At 38.8% G+C, this 17,260-nt stretch overlaps 1 protein-coding gene across 2 annotated transcripts in view; it reads right to left on the reverse strand.

Moving 5' to 3' along the window:
* Window positions 1-17,260, reverse strand: part of LOC114103581 (synphilin-1) — a 148,114-nt gene that overhangs the window by 60,264 nt on the left and 70,590 nt on the right. For both annotated transcript variants that reach the window (XM_027949318.2, XM_027949317.2), the window contains exon 2: window positions 11,516-11,618. In XM_027949318.2, the coding sequence (XP_027805119.2) occupies window positions 11,516-11,572 (57 nt within the window). In that variant the 5' untranslated portion in view covers window positions 11,573-11,618. The remainder of the gene's footprint in view (window positions 1-11,515; window positions 11,619-17,260) is intronic.

Raw genomic sequence — 17,260 nt, forward strand, 5'->3', positions numbered from 1 at the left:
CTTGGTACTAATAAAATAATTTATGTTTATGGCCAAGTACAAGCTCTTGAAGGAATATAGGAGCTTCATAGGACCAACTGATAGAGATTAAATAATTACATAGACTATAATTCAATTAAATATTTTTTGTTTTGTTTTCCAAATACCCCATGAATGACTCTCCGACAAATACTCTTCCTCCTTCTCTCTCTCTCTCTCTTTTTTCCAAGGCAAAATTCTAGATAGAGGAAATTTAAGATTGATTGTGTTTAAATATAGTTAGTGACAAATTCAATAAGGTTTGCTCACTGACTTTAATGAAATACATCTTATTAAAATGGGTGATCTCCTATCTGCAATTCTAGACACATGCCTCCTAGCTCCCATCCCAATATCAGACTCATTAGGATCTCTGATTTATTAGTTGTTGTTCCAACTCTTCCTTTTTGACCACAAAAGCCCACGTGTGCAGTAAGTTTTAATTTGATGAGGTTTGAATTTGAACAGCACCAGCTGCCTGGCTGGTATGGGGATGGGGTCACAGGCAGAGACTAGCGTAACGGAGCAGCCCACTGCCTCAACCTACATCCCTCCCCACCACCCACAGCTATATAAAAATGTCACTTCTGAGAAGGCATACATTTGAATTCCTCACATGAAAACTTAGCCATCTGAGGGATAATGACCTTGAAGGAAAAGTCATGTCCTGCTCCTGGGAATGGACATAAAAAAGCACATCAATCTAAGGAAAGGTTGATGCGTTGGCCAGAAAATTAAAGTCTGGGGTAATTTTAAGGATGTGTGGAATGTAAAATCAGCTCTGACCTGAACAAATCTGTCATTTTTTTATAAAAAAAAAAACACTAGAAAAAAAAAGTAATTTGTATTTGGATAGAGGATCAAATTCAAAGGAACTCTGTAAAGATGGTTAAGATGTGATGGGAAGAAATACAGTGGAAACAATTCACAAAATCAACATGCAAAAAACATTTTCTTATTTACAAATTTGGGAATGAGCACAAAACCCAGGAATCTCCCTTGTGAGAGTACATTGTGCTACCATCTGGGAGCTAAAACGGAAGACTTCCCAGGCCTTCATCCCAATTCATAAGACAGATGGCCTTTTATAAGCAGCTGTCAGATGGCCACCTACCTCATTGTCAGGACAATGGCCAGCTCCCAGAGCAGTAAACTATTGTCATTTTGGCCCCATCAGAACCAAAGCCCAATGCATTTTCCTTGTTTGCTGTCCACCAATCCAAGTTTTATAGCCTCTTCTCTTGATTCTTATTATCCTTGGGTGATAAGAAGTGAGAGAGGGCTTGATGTTGTTGGAGAAACACGGTGTGTATTTCCTTTCACTAACTTGTCCTAATGTATTCCTTTTCTAGAATCTTCCAGAGGTTATTTTCACTGTGGGAAAATTCTTTCTTATATAAACTTCTTTTCCACTTTTCTACCATGTCTCAAGAAGGGTCCTTGCCAGAATTTAACCAGGTGCCCCAGCTTCTACAATGTCCTGTCCATCCAAAGTCTAGTTCTCCCTCTATTCCTTTACTCCAGGGTCCCTCTTGCCTGCAATGATTTATTCTAGCCATGCAATACCAAGGTCTGTATTTGTCGTGCCTTCTCCACAAAGCCCTGGCTGATTGTTTTTTCCCTAGCTGGCCTTTCTCAAGTCTTCTCTTGGTAAATTTCTGTCTTGTCTTGTGTTTGGTTGTTTCCTCTGTATAAGGGTTGGTTCCCATACAAGCTCGTGGGAAAGGATGATGTCTTTGACTTCTTCGTGTGCATGGCACATAAGGACTAATTAACTGAGGTAAATACCAGGATGTACATACATTTTACTACTCTTGGGCACAATTCTATAGATGTTCAAAAGAGCTTTTTCATGTTTAGGCAGTAAGTGGGAATTTCCTGCAAGCCTTCATATTGGCACTAGAATTAGTTTCCCAAAATACAAATGTGATTTAAGTGTGTTTCCATTTCAAATCCTTCAGGGGCTCTGCACAGCCTATAGGACAAAGGCCATGTGTCCTAGCATAGCATGAGCTCAGCTACATCTCTCATTATTATCTACTTCTCTTTTGATTGTAGCAAAAAAAAAATATTTTGTGTTCACCTGTTGTTTTACCTATCTATACCCTTTAATATGTGCTATTCCATCTACTAAATGCGATTCTATCCAGATGCAAATTCCTTCTAATTCTTTAAGATTTATCTGGATGTCATTTCTATAATATCTTTTCTGACTCTTCCAGATGGAATAAAATGTCAGCTTTCCAAGTGTGTTCTCTGGACCAGTGGTATCAATACTACCCAGGAATTCATTAGGAACTCACATTCTTGGGAGCCATCCCATAGCTACTGAGTTCAGAACTCTGATTATGGGGCCTAAAATGTATTTTTTACAGCCCTTCAGGGGGTTCTGAGGCATTTTGGGGTTCAAGAACTAATGCTCTGTATTTTTCCTTATTTTAGTCATTCATCCATTACAGAATCTATCACAAAACATTTCATCTATATATTTACATAAATGCTTTCTCTGCTTCTTGAGGGTGTGGTGGCCAACATTTTATTTATCTAAGACACTAAATATTTATTAAAGTGGATTAAATGCATTCATCTAGATAGTTTGTGATTTCAGACTCAGTAATAATAACTGAAGTGACCTTAGAAAAACCTATAACTACAAATGTAACAATAAAATCATGATACACTTAAAAGAAAAATACTCTCAATATGCTAACAGTAGGAGTACTCATTGATGTCTAAGTCTTTTGAGTAAAAGATATGATTTGTAGCCAGAAGATTTGGATTCAAGTGGCAGCTCTGACATTTATTTAACTTTGTGGTTCTGCACAAATAAATTATTTCATATCCTGGGACTTAGTTTCCCTATCTGTAAAACACAAACAATTATACAAGATAATATGGGTGAAGTCATTTAGTAAACTTTTATGTGGAATTAAAAGTTTGTCTCTTCTTTGTAACCTTTTCTATGAGTGTCCACAGCCCTTTCCTCATTTTTTATTCCTGATAGTTAAGTTGATTTTAAGCGTAGAATCAGACATGGGAAATAATGGTGCAGGAAGAGAGGAGGTGAGCTGGAATGAAAGGAAAGATGGTTCGGCCCATCACAGCATATTATTTGACTTATCTTTATTCTTTCTTCACCCAAGAGAGTTTGGGGCTGATGGCCGGCACTGAAAACTCAGCTTCAACGATCTACATACTGTGGGGTCGGGCTCCAAATTCCTCAATAGGACACCCATAGCACAAGAGTTAATAACTACAATCAACAAATGGGACTTACTCAAACTAAAAAGTTTTTTCTCAGCAAAAGAAACAATAAGAGAGGTAAATAGGGAGCCTACATCCTGGGAACAAGTCTTTACTCCTCACACTTCAGATAGAGCCCTAATATCCAGAGTATACAAAGAACTCAAAAAATTAGACAATAAGATAACAAATAACCCAATCAACAAATGGGCCAAGGACCTGAACAGACACTTCTCAGAGGAGGACATACAATCAATCAATAAGTACATGAAAAAATACTCACCATCTCTAGCAGTCAGAGAAATGCAAATCAAAACCACCCTAAGATACCATCTCACTCCAGTAAGATTGGCAGCCATTATGAAGTCAAACAACAAGTGCTGGCGAGGATGTGGGGAAAAGGGTACACTTGTACATTGCTGGTGGGACTGCAAATTGGTGCAGCCAATTTGGAAAGCAGTATGGAGATTTCTTGGAAAGCTGGGAATGGAACCACCATTTGACCCAGCTATTCCCCTTCTCGGTCTATTCCCTAAAGACCTAAAAAGAGCATGCTACAGGGACACTGCTACATCAATGTTCATAGCAGGACAATTCACAATAGCAAGACTGTGGAACCAACCTAGATGCCCTTCAATAGACGAATGGATAAAAAAAAATGTGGCATTTATACACAATGGAGTATTACTCTGCATTAAAAAATGACAAAATCATGGAATTTGCAGGGAAATGGATGGCATTAGAGCAGATTATGCTAAGTGAAGCTAGCCAATCCCTAAAAAACAAATGTCAAATGTCTTCTTTGATATAAGGAGAGTAACTAAGAACAGAGTAGGGACGAAGAGCAGGAGAAGAAGATTAACATTAAATAGGAATGAGAGGTGGGAGGGAAAGGGAGAGAGAAGGGAAATTGCATGGAAATGGAAGGAGACCCTCAGGGTTATACAAAATTACATACAAGAGGAAGTGAGGGGAAAGGGAAAAAAATAGAAGGGGGAGAAATGAATGACAGTAGAGGGGGTAGAGAGAGAAGAGGGGAGGGGAGGGGATAGTAGAGGATAGGAAAGGCAGCAGAATACAACAGACACTAGTATGGCAATATGTAAATCAATGGATGTGTAACTGATATGATTCTGCAATTTGTATATGGGGTAAAAATGGGAGTTCTAACCCACTTGAATCAAAGTATGAAATATGATATATCAAGAACTATGTAATGTTTTGAACAGCCAACAATAAAAATTAAAAAAAAAAAAGAAAAAAGAAAACTCAGCTTCAGACTGCATAGTTGATATGACACAAGAAAATTCTACATATCTCAGTTTATACCAGTTTTGTCACTCTGCCATGCAAAACAGTTGAAGCATGCATGGGATTTATAACAACAGTGAATGATTTCTACATTGGGCTATGGGGATCTCTGACCACCCTACATATTGTTTGGGACTGAAAAGCTTTGGCCCCTATTCCTGAAAATGAGAGCCAGTTGGGTGGACAAGCAGACATTACTCAAATGGAAATGAGCCACAGAAAATGAAAGAACAACACCCCCAGCACCTTTTCAAGCTAGTGACTTTTAAATAACTAAGGTCCCACTAGGTTTCCAAAAGAAACAATTAAGCCTTCCATCCAAACAACCATCATGAAGTTCATGATTTCTCATAGAGCCTTCCAAAATTTAGACAGGATCTTAACAGGCATACAATAAAAACAAGGACAGTAACGTGTACAAGCACAACAGGCCATGAAGGCAAAGAGACACAGCCAGAGAGATTTTCAGAGCATACTATTTTTCCAAAATGTTGTAGACCTCATCAAAGGCTTGCCCTTCCAATTCAGGAAGAATGCCCTGGCTTCGTGGCCCTCTGAGAATGTGGCACTAAGTCCACCCCTGCATCTCCAGCCTTCTGTGTGTGCCCACCTGTCATCTTCTCCCACCTCCTGAGGACCATGCCCTCCCAGCCATCATCCCTGCCTCCTTCCCTCCTTAGCCTCTTTCTTGATATCAGCTTCCCTCTGGATCCTATAAAAATTAAGAAGCACCCCTGCCACCTCAGAATGTTCTGCCACCTGACTGATGATGGGCTTTCCTGCTCTTGGGTTTGTTAGCCATCTTTGTGAAGGAATGGTCTCTGTTCTTATCTCTATTTCCTCATCTTTGCATTTATACCTCCTGTCACCCTGACATGGTCCTCCCACCACCTCACAGACACTGTGCTTGCCATGGCCACCAAGGGCCTTAACTGGAAAATCCAGTTGGTACTTTCACTCCTCATCTTGCTACTACTGACCAACTTGTCTTTAAGTTCCTTAAACCCTGTTCCCCCTTTTTGGATTCCTTAGTTTTCTTTTTATGTCTAAAAATTTCTTTACAGTTTCTTTTATACTAGTTCCCCCAACACACAACTTGCAGGATTATACTTCTGTGTAGTTTCTTCCTCAGGATACTCTTGGCTTTCATATTCCATGTTTTCACAGATGACTTAACTGCTCCCACAGTTCCCGCCGCCACCTTTCCACAGAACAGATAAGGATGGTCCACGTGTTCTTATATCTATCCCATTCTGCTTTAAGTACATTTATTTTCACCCATTGCCTAATTGCCAATAATGAAAAATATCACACTGCACCCTATTTTTAAAGGCATTTGATTTTTGCCCTGGCTCCTTATTTTTATATTTTCCAAGAGTTTTAAATACTTAATAATAATACAATTATTTTATGCTAGATCTTATTTCTGATGAGTATTTGGGAAAACTCAGTAACTCTTTTTGACCATTTTAAGAGTAAGCCAGGAAACGGCTATAGGACATCAACATATAATTTGCCTTTTCTGGATTAGATGATTCCTAATTTATTTCCTGAAAAGTATTAAGGAAACAAATTTTAAAATAGCATATGATGTTAGAAGAAGGTGTGAGGTTTTTGATAATGTGGGGCTGAAGAGGAGGAATGAGAGGGAATTTGTACTCAAGTACAGGACATTGTGAAAACACTACAAAAAAGATGAGTCATTCAAAATAGTTGCTAAAATGAGATCATATTGGGAAGCACTAAGAAAAATTTGAATACAAACAGAGCAGGTTAAATGCTGGAAGGGAAGGGCTGGTAGGACAGTGATACAGGAATGGAGCAGCCAGCATTGGTCACCTTCTAGGAAAGCGGGAGAAAACAGGGTTCATCTTTCTCTGATGATATTAGCTTCCCTCTGGATCCTAAAAAATTAAGAAGCACCCCTGCCACCTCAGGATGTTCTGCCGCCTGACTGATCATGGGCTTTCCTTGCTAGAGTGGAAGGGCAAGCCAGGTTGTTTGTATCTTGAATATCTTTCTACTCTGTTCCATACCTAAACTCATGTATCCTTTACACACCCCAACTCATGGCTGATGTCCACTTGAGAGGTTCTCCACCCCCTTTCTCAAGGTCTCCCACTGCTGTGAAATGGGTCTTTGCTGAAATGTAATAAAATTGGGGCAAATGTCAGGACACTGAATTGAGTAAAAAGTGGTATGCAAAAAAATCAGAAGAGGGCCAGGTAGCTCAGTGACAATGATGCCCAGACTACAAGGAATCTTTTTTCCCCCATCAGAATGTAAAAGCTCACTAAAATGAGATTGGTTTTGACCTAAGAATTTTTATTTTTCCATCAGACAGTAATTCAAGCACCTCAGAAAATGAATCAACAAAATTTTATGTGATTACTCTGGGTTACAATGACTTGGATCAAAAGGGATAGTAAAGAGGAAGGACACATATTTCTCTATCTTAATCTCATATTAAGACTTCCACAAAAAGTAGTTTCAGCAATTACCAAAAAGGTAAATTTTTACCAAAGTTTCAGTCAGAATGATACAGAAAGGCAACAAAAATTCTTGCAAAGAGGAAAAGATTATTTTAATCACTTTTATTTGTATGTGTACTTATGTATGTATCTATATTAACATGTGCACACATGTGGCTGTATGTATATGTGTACGCATATGTACAAGTATATATACTTATGTGTATATGAGTGTGTGTTTATATAATATATATGAATTTTCAAGTTTTTACCCATAAAATCCAAGGTGATAAGTAAAGATAATCATTATCGTTTTATAGAAGGGCAACATGAAATACAGTAAAATTAAAAGATTTGCTTAAGTTCCCTTTAGCTGGTTTTATTTTATTCATTTATAATATATGCCAACTCCCTTACTACCCAGAAGCAATCTGTAATCACTTCAGTGCCAAATGGGGATAGTGATGGGTGAAATGGCTGGTCTTAGGGACACCTCCATTCAACCAAGTTGCTCAGAGGGAAAAGTAATGTGTCAACAGTTCTGTATGTAAGTCCTGATCCTGCCACTTGCCCATCTGTAACCTGTGAAGATCACACCACCTCTGCAAACCTCAACTTTCTCATCTACAAAATGGGATGAAAGAAGAGCCTGTCCCCTAGAGGGAATGTGTGGCCTGAAGAACATAATTGACCTAAAGAGTTGAGCTCAGTGTGTGGCATAGTGGGCGAGTGATGATGGGTGGTGGCTTCAACAGATTCCTAGTGCAGTGTCTGCTGCATTCAGTCTTGGATATGATACTATTTTTAAGAACAGCAAGTTGGCCCTTCTTAATAAAATAAACACGCCATGGCTCCTAAGAATTCCAGAGGGTTTTTGTTTTTGTTTTAATTCTGGAGGGATCTGGCTCCCAGAGGAAAAAAGAAAGAAATCTGTAAACCCATTTGCAGTGACAGAAAAGCCCTGCTTTGAACCTTGTGTTTATGTGTGTCATCACCTCTCTCTCACAGATTCGCATTTATTGCACAATGTTCTGCCCTTTTTGATGGCAGAGTTACAAGAATGTATAGTTTAAAGTCTGCATTTTGCAAAGGATGTGCATTATTTTTGAGTCTGGGAAACTTCAAAATAATTTGGTTGCCTTCTGTGTTTTGTCTCATTAGGTAAAGGAAAAAAAAAAACTAGTTGTTTTTTAAACCAATATACAGCTTATGCTTTAATTAAAACAAGAACCAGGCTCATGACCAGAGGGGAAAACCATGAAACACAAAGCCTAAACTACGTAATAGGGCTATGGCTGGAGACTCAGAAGAGGCGTTTTCAACTCCAACATGATTTTTGTAAACATCTTTTTCAAGTGTAATGTGCGTTTTCCTCCCCACTCCTACCATTTAAACAGGAAAGTGGCAAAAGGGCCCTGAGAGATGAAGAAGGTTTATGGAATCCTAAAATTAAAAGCATGTTCATGGGAAATGACATTTGTTTTTATGCCAATAACTTAGCACACTGAAAATATTTTCATTTTTTTTCAATTTTAGCATTTGAATAATTTCCATTTACCCTGAAAGCAGCTGTAACATTCATTGCTCCTAGTTTACCTAAATAGGCTAACAATCATTTCAATATTTATGAGATTATATCTGCTCTTCTTTCCATGAAATCACTGCATAAGAACAGTACAATTCTGGCATATTTAAGGCATTAAACTTAGATGCACTGAATTATATTAAAATAATCTTCTATGCTGTAAATCAAAGTAGAGCTTGCCCACTTCCAAGGGGATTAACATAGATCAGTATCCTCAGTACTACCAACATTTTGGGTTGGGTAATTCTTCCTTGTAAGGGATTGTCTACAACCAACAGGGGATGTTTATAAACCTCCCTGGTCTCTCTACCCATTAGATGCCAGTAGTATTTCCCCAGTATAACAATAAAAAATGTCCCAGGTATTGCCAAATATTCTTGGGGTGGGGTGGGGAGGGAAGTAAAAATTCCCTGATGTGAAACACTGTGTTAAACCACACTCATCTTGTAGAGCCAGTCAAGTGTTATAACTGCAAGTGAATATTCTGGAGACAGATGTTCCTGACTAGGTGGGGGACATTCAACAAGGTATATAAGATCTCCATGCGTCCTTCCTCCTCTGACAGATGGAGATGCTAAGAGCACCTCCTTCACAGGACTGTTGTGAGGATTGAAGGAGATAATGCCTGTCCTACAGTCAGCTCAATAAACATCAGGCATTATTATCGCTTCATCAATTCTATATACTTGCAAACTTGATTCAAGCTTAACTGGAGGTTAAATATCCAAATGAAAGAAACATTTAAAGGGGGAAGTCTGGGTGGGGTTACACTATTACAGATGGACATTTTTATTTATGTTTCAGAGTGATCGAGTTATAGAAACTCAACTATTGCATAATCTTGTAGCCTAATTTGCTAAACAGTTTTAGTTATTGCTTAGCATATTTTATCTTTCAAGTAGAGCTTCCTAATTCATCAAAATTATGGGCTGCTGCCAGATGATTCCTCTGTAAATACAACTGCTCTGTTGTGTTTAAAAAAAAAAAAATCTTGACAGCATGCCTGGTCTTTTCCCTTGAGTTCTTTCTTCACCATTGGTCATATAAATATTATTGTATTATTCACTGAAATAATAACAAAAGCTACCATTTTTAAGAGTAATTTGCCATGTGCCAAGCTAAGTGTTTCACATACATTACTATTTCACCCAATCCTCAAAACAATCTTAAAAGATAGGTGAGAATCTCAGAGAGGTGAAGTTAATGTGCCCCAAATCATCCAGCCAGCAAAAGTGAGAACAAGATAGGAACCTAGGCTGGCTGCCTTCAAAGCCTGTGTCCTCATTTTTCTTTCTTTCCTTTTTTTTTTTTTTTTTCTTTTTAATACCAGGAATTGAACCCAAGGAGACTTAACTACTAAGCCACATCTCCAGCTCTTTTTAGTTTTTCTTTTAAGACAGGATCTCACTAAATTGCATAAGGCCTTGCTAAGTTGCTGAGGCTGGCCTCAAACTAGCAATCTTCCTGCCTCAGTCTCCCGAGTCACAGGCTTGTGCCACCACCACAACCTTATTATCCAACCCAGAGAGCTATCTCCCAATTCTTAATCATAACACAAGTTTCCTTTTCTACAACACGTTCCATCCTTCCCTCATAAGTCCATAGTTTCATTATTTTCCTTGTTCTTTCACCACTTAAATCAAAATACCTTGAAGGGAGTGGTCATAAGACAACTATTCTCTGAACACTTTCAAGTAATTGAGAGACCAACCACAGATAACAGAAAGATATCATGGGAAGAAGGAAACTCACTTCACATTAAATTTGAATGAGGATCAATTAAAACTGTCTGAAAGCTAAAATAGGAAAGGTTGAATTAACATTTTTTCTGATACAATAATAAAGAAAAATCATCAGATTATAAAAGAGGTAATTCATCAAATTCATCTCAGGGATCTAAATCTGATGTTACTTCAAGGTAATTAGTAAAGCAGAGGAATAAAACTGTTACAAGAGGTGGGTAAAGTAAGTTCATCATTTCCAAACAATTTCCAGGGGTGACCTAAAGTTTTGGACCCTGAGAGATCAACAGATGATGAAGTCAGATATTGTGAGCTCCTGGAAAGAAAAGTTTTATGTCTAGCTCAGAAACAGCACATGTCCCACCACAGACTTGAGAGCCCAATGTTTCTGGGGCACTAGATGCCAAGATGTCTGTGGGTGTGGCAGAACTGACTAGGTGGCCAAGGATAAGTCACATGGAGCTCTAAGCAAGGCACATGTAGACAATTCACTCAGAGCAGCCCTGAGTGAACCTGAAGAAGCAGAAAGTTTGTGAGTGTTATAGGAACTTAAAGAATCATCAGCCACAGTATTACATAATTAATAGAACCTCAAGGTCAGCTGGTCCAGTTGCTAAAGAGTTTTAGTTATTGCTTAGCTTATGACTCTTCCTGAATATTCCCAAACCAGTGTCCAGTTTGTGCTTTGATACCTACAGTGACTGAAAAAAAATCCCTTTATTTTTTATCAATTAATAAATGTCAATTTGGCTTCAATCTGTGTTGTTATGAACTGTGGAGAATGCTGGCATGGAGTAGCCAGATATATAAGAAAATTGAGAATTAAAATTCATAAGATTGATTATGTGCATACTCAGACAATCAATAATTTTGACAACACTGTAACAGATTAGGAATGGGAGGCTCAATGAGTTAAGTGCCTTGCCCTTCTAAGCTTGCACATAATTAGGTGGGGTTCACTTCTTGGTCCAGAGACCTTCAAATCACACTTTGATTACCACACAGAGTTCCTTGCTTTCAATTTCTAAATGTAGTCCTAGGAGTTGCTAATAAACAGATGACAATAAAGTATGAATTTGAAGGTAGAAGATCTTGAAAGCATTGTTTACAAGAAGTAACACTTTTTTAAAAGAAGTAATACTTACAGATATGTCATCACTAAAGTCAATTTCATCCAAATCAAGATATTCAGGGGCTTCCATTATTCTTCTTTGCACATTTTGAGTAAGATCAAATACTTATGATTTCCTGGCAAAGACAGAAATAAAAAAGAAAGGCAAAATGTTAGCTGTTTATAGCCAAAAATATTATCTATATTTAAACAAACATGAAAGTGAAAGATAATCAGGTGCCAGTATATTTCCAGAGTATATTCAGAGTATATTTCCCCTCTCCAAAGCCCCTCACTGGGCTTTCCAGAAGCAGGAGCACAGCTCCTCCACAGACCCCAGCATGGCTCCCCAGACAGCAGCCATAATTCTTTGCTTTACCTGATTTGCACTTGCTTGCCTTTGCCAGAGCAATAACATGGGTCAGAATTTTCCCCTATGATCAATGTTAGGATTCACTCCAATACACACCCTGCTCTCACCATACCCTGGGTGCACGTATGGGATTCAAAGAAAGGGAACCAGCCTGGGACTCTTAGGAAAACCATATTCATGTATTTCCTGAAGGCATATCCTTGGATTCTGTGCATAGAGCAATGAATACTAGGATCTCTACCACAATCATAGAAGTATAAGATACCAACTAATCTAGAGTAACAGCTATTTTAGAATTTGTGGTACAACATCCCATACAATTCTAAAAAGCTAAAAAGCTAAAAATCAAGAGGGTGGGCAGGGAGAAAGAATGAATGAATTAAGGAAAGAAAGAAAGGAAGGAAGCCTTCTTCTAAGTCTAAATCAGATTGAAGCCACAATTATTACATTGCCCTCTGCCTTAAACAGCTTTGTCTGACTGTGCCAGAGTGACCTGACACAGGCACCAGAATGTCCTCCGTCAGCACTTGCCTCGGGGCTGCCTGTGGCAATCCTTTAAACCTGTCAAGGTAAGATGCATTGCCTCTCACTTCATCTTCCCATCACTTATCATGATCACCGTCGGCAGTGGCAGTGGCACCTACAGATGTCAAGAGCAGAAATATAGATCTCCTGGCAGTGCCTTGGTGTGCAATTATCTTCTGCCAAACCAATTCTCAGATACTGAAAGAAAATTATATTTCCCACAACTTGTCTTTCTTATTATAAAAATTGTCTTATACACCCAGACTTGAGTATTTGAAATGATCCATTTTTCTCTCTTAGTTCTCTAATCAAGGTGTTCCTTGCTGAACAGAAAAGAGCCATTACTGGAGAGCGAAAGTGCATCTAGGCTGATGAAAATGGGCTTCTGAATACAAGATCAAGTGCAAAAATGCTTGTTTTTTTTTTAAAGGAAACTCTTACTCTAAATGCATTGCCTTCTTATTCGAGCTATTTCTCTCTCTTTTTTAAGCTATGTAAAATGTGTTATTACAATAAAGAGGAAAAAAATCATTCCTCAAACCTATCACCTAATTTTTCCTGTTTCCTTGCCTTTTTTTCCTCACACACATGCATCATTTTTTACATAGTTTTATTTATAGCAGGTAAAGAGTCCCAAGAAAAAATTTAGAATGCTATTTTTACAATCAAGTGAGATAATCTACTTATGATAAATGGATAAAGTTCTTCTGAAATCATAAGGGTTTTTTTTTTGGGGGGGGAGGGGTGCATCCTGAGGACTGAACTCAGGGACACTCAACCACTGAGACACATCCCCAGCCCGTTTTTTTGTATTTTATTTAGAGACAAGGTTTCACTGAGTTGCTTAGCATACCTTGCTGTTGCTGAGGCTGGCTTTGAACTCTCTATCCTCCTGCCTCAGCCTCCCAAGCTGCTGGGATAATAGGCGTGTGCCACATGTCCTGCTGAAATCACAAGTTTTTAAAAGAAAAGAAAATCAAATTTGTATTTGTAAAAATAATTTTAAGCCAGAAATTTTGTTATTGACAGAAATCCTAAAATAGGTGCTCAAGCAAATAGTTGGGTATAAAAATACATTACTTTTCCTTGTAATCCTTACAGAACTTTTCAGAGGAAAACACACACATTTGTACTTGAGAATTACTCAAAATAACTTTCTCTTTCTGGATTTCAGCTCATCAGCTAACAGTCTTTCTTCCAATCTAATTTCATTTCACTAAATCTGTCCTTCACAATGACTAGCTGATCTACAGACTCTTCCTGTGCCTTGGTGAACAACACAAAGATGATATGGTACAAATAAACAAACAAACAAAACAGGGGAGCTGCATGCTAATCCTTTCTTGGATGGACTCTATCTACTACAATTAAAACTATGGAAAAAATGGCATATGCCTGCAGGAAGGGAAGGGGGAGAAACATAGAAAATTAAGGTAGGTAATAAGTTGAAGGTACAATATTTTTTGTTTAACATAATCGTGCCATTTGTTTAGCTTTTAAAAAATAGCTCAAAATGAGCAAGCCATGCATTCAGAATCACCAGCAACATGGAAATATGAGGAAATTTATATCAGAACTGAGGACTAAGAAGATCTTTAAATATATGGAAATACAAAACTAAATACAAGATGAAGATGAATATGCCTTAACTAATCAACTTAGCAAAGAGTCACTGAATACCTGTTTGAGATGCTCTGACAATAGAGAGACAGGGCCCTATCCACTTGAGGTTTGTCATTCTAGTAGCATGTAACCAGTGGGTAATAACATGACATCAAAGCAGAAAGTCTTTGTGTCTGCACTTGAAGGAAGGTAGTGAAATTCTTCATTCTGTAGGCCAGAGGTAAGAGTTACAACAGCTGCAGCCCATTGTAGAAGACCTGGGTCCCTGCGCATGTTATTCTGGTTGGACGACCCAACTGAGACTAAGGGTCCAAGACACCAGGAGCTTTCCTTTGCTTCCTAGCAGGCCTCCACACACAGCCATCCACTTCATGATGTCTTATTCTGTCTATGTCACACTTTCTGTAGTCTGGTTTCGATGCTTCTTTCAAGGTGTCACTTTGAGAGCATTTACATTGCCAGTAAAAATGTGCAGAAATACCCACAGATCACCAATCCTGACTGTGTTTCCAATTGCTTCTTTACAGTCAGGGGTGAGTTCACAATTGTCCCCAAGGTCATTACTGTCTCCCTCTTTCTCATCTGCCCTTTCACAGATCATTGCCAGCTTTGGGTCCCCTTCTGAGGCAGTAAGGTGAGGTTGGGTCAAGATGAAACAAGATGAGGAAACTAAGCTAGAAAAGCAAGACCCTGGTCGATTTGCTCATCCTTCTCTTCTGCCACCTCCCACCAATCTGCAGTGGAAACCCAGAAACTCCCATTTCTGACTGCTGACATGTGTGCTGTAACAGAAAACTCAGCTACACAGGGCACATCAGAGGCCCATGAGCCAAGTCTGGCACACAGATGTGATTTGTTTGGCCCACATAGTATTTTAAAAAATCGAATCAGTTGCCAACTTGTAGACCTTGGGTAATTTCATATAAAATTCTGAATTTCTGGCTTTGCTTTAAAGTATCTGAAGCTACTGCAACATTGGTTCACTATCCCCATGACGCCAACAGTAGCTGCCCCCACCTATCTATGAGGTCTGTGCTCCCCACTTTACCAGATCCCCTCTGTGGTTGCTCTACTAAGGCACATGCCCTGCCTAATCTTGACTAAGCCTCAGAGGGTCACGCACTCAAATGCCCTGACCTTGTGGGTATTCAAGGGTTTGACCTTCAGAGGGAATTCAATATTAACAATAAGTACCATCACCACTATCATTACTACCACCTTTTTAAATTGGTGTCTCCTGCCAAAAATGTTGATGTCATTTGTAATTTAAGACAGAAGTTGTATTTTTAAGATGGTTTTAAATTCTTATAGCACAACAGCAACAAAACAAAATTTCTTACAAATAAACTACTGCTGGGGGTCACAATTTGTGCTTTCACTGAGTCTCTGTTTTCTTTCTTAGAAAACCTTCACAAACATAATGTTACAAGGTGGGGATTATGCTTCTAACTGGAATACGGGAGGGTTCTTGCTTTGTTGTGGATTTACATGGGTCCATTTTACTGCTGAGAGCAAAGAGGACAGAGGAAGTCATGCGAAGGGCAAGCCCAGATAGACCCCAAACCATCCTCCATCTGACACAAACCAGCAGCTCAGAGACAAGAGGGCTGCCCCTTCTCAGGCTAGCAAGGATGAGTTTATGCCTGAGTGAAAAGTAATTTTCAGGCTTCCCAGAATGGGCAGTTCAGCTTAAAATCCTTCCCATGAAATTTTTATTGCTACGTATCATAGTTGGCCATGGGCCCCCTTCAAGATCCCAGGACCTAGTCATCTGTAAATTTGTACTGCACCCCCATACCATGAGCCTACAACCTGCATCACTTATCCCTGGTTCTCTGAGATCTCCTGAGGGCTTTCTATTTTCTGATAGTCCCTCTCGCCACAACACACATCTCTCAAGATCTGACTTAAGTACTGTCCACTGATTGAAATTATCCCATTTCAAGCTCAGTTTGTTTTAAATGTATCTTCACTGCATTAGCAATTTTCAATTTGTTATTCATGTAGGCAAGTGTGTTCTGTGTTTTGTTTTTTTAAAAGAGAGGAAAGAAGATGCTAGGCTGGGGCAGGGTAGGAGAGAAAGGTAAAGGAAACATTTTTCAATGGTTTATTTGAAAATTTGAAATTTTTAAAAATTTGAGTAGAAAAACTCATAGGGAGGGAAAGAAGAAAAATATTAGAGCACAGGGACACAGAATCAGATGCTGGAATATATGCTGCATGGAAGCTGCTGGTGACATCTTGGTTTCTTCTTTGAATGCACCCAGAGTACAGGGAGAAACTTACCCCAACTCCAAACTAATGCCTGGCTTGGAGAGATGAAGAATGAAGTAAAAAAAATCATCAACCATGCACAGCATCTGTAGGCTTTTCCAACTTCCACAGAACTTTGATAAGCTGCCAAGAGCAGAAGTCCCTCCAATGCCTATTAAAATGTATGTTAGGGGCACATGCCCCTGATGGGTCTATCAACAACATGTCACCTTCTCATGAGTGACCTCAGAGATGGCCCCACTATTTCCCTCAAGGGAAGATTCCCCTGGGAAAGAGCTCAAAGTAACAGAGTTAAATGGGATCATAAAAAGTAGCTAAGCCACTGAAAATAGTATGTTTCCCTGTTCCCCAGTACTATGATTTTCGGTGACATCTTGATTTTTTCTTTTTTTTTTTTTTCTGTTGTTGTTATTTGGAAAAGAAAACTAACTAAAAATCATTTCAAATGAAGACTTCCAAAGAAATCTGTTGGGTAATGGCAGCATCACTGGAAAAAGCTTAGAGTGGCCAACAAAATTTCTTTGAGAAACCATACTCCATTTTAATGTATACATTCTAGTGTGCTTGGCTTATAAAAGGCTCATTGATTTGTGACCATAGTCACATATCACATAAATCGCTTTACTGAAATTCCTTTTAAAATGGATCGCCTCACTCCATTTTACAAGGAGTCAGTATGGACTCATTCTGAAGGCTCAAGTTACACACATTTCTCATTTTCTGCCAAAGTCACTATTCTTACATTTACCAGTGTACTATGAGTCTTGGTAATTAAAAATAAGCTGGGCTTGTCAAAATAAATGAGCAGAGTACATTTGGCCATGAGGTAACTTCAACTGATTTGCATTACAATTTATTTTTTCACTCTTGAACCCACCAACACTTGAGAAAATATAGCCACTCCCTTCCCCCACCCCGCACACACACACACACCTGCCAAATTCACACTGGGATAAATTTTCAGTGTGAAAGCCGGCATGTAGA

This window comes from Marmota flaviventris (assembly GCF_047511675.1).
Source record: "Marmota flaviventris isolate mMarFla1 chromosome 5 unlocalized genomic scaffold, mMarFla1.hap1 SUPER_5_unloc_3, whole genome shotgun sequence".
NCBI classification, from domain to species: Eukaryota; Metazoa; Chordata; class Mammalia; order Rodentia; family Sciuridae; genus Marmota; species Marmota flaviventris.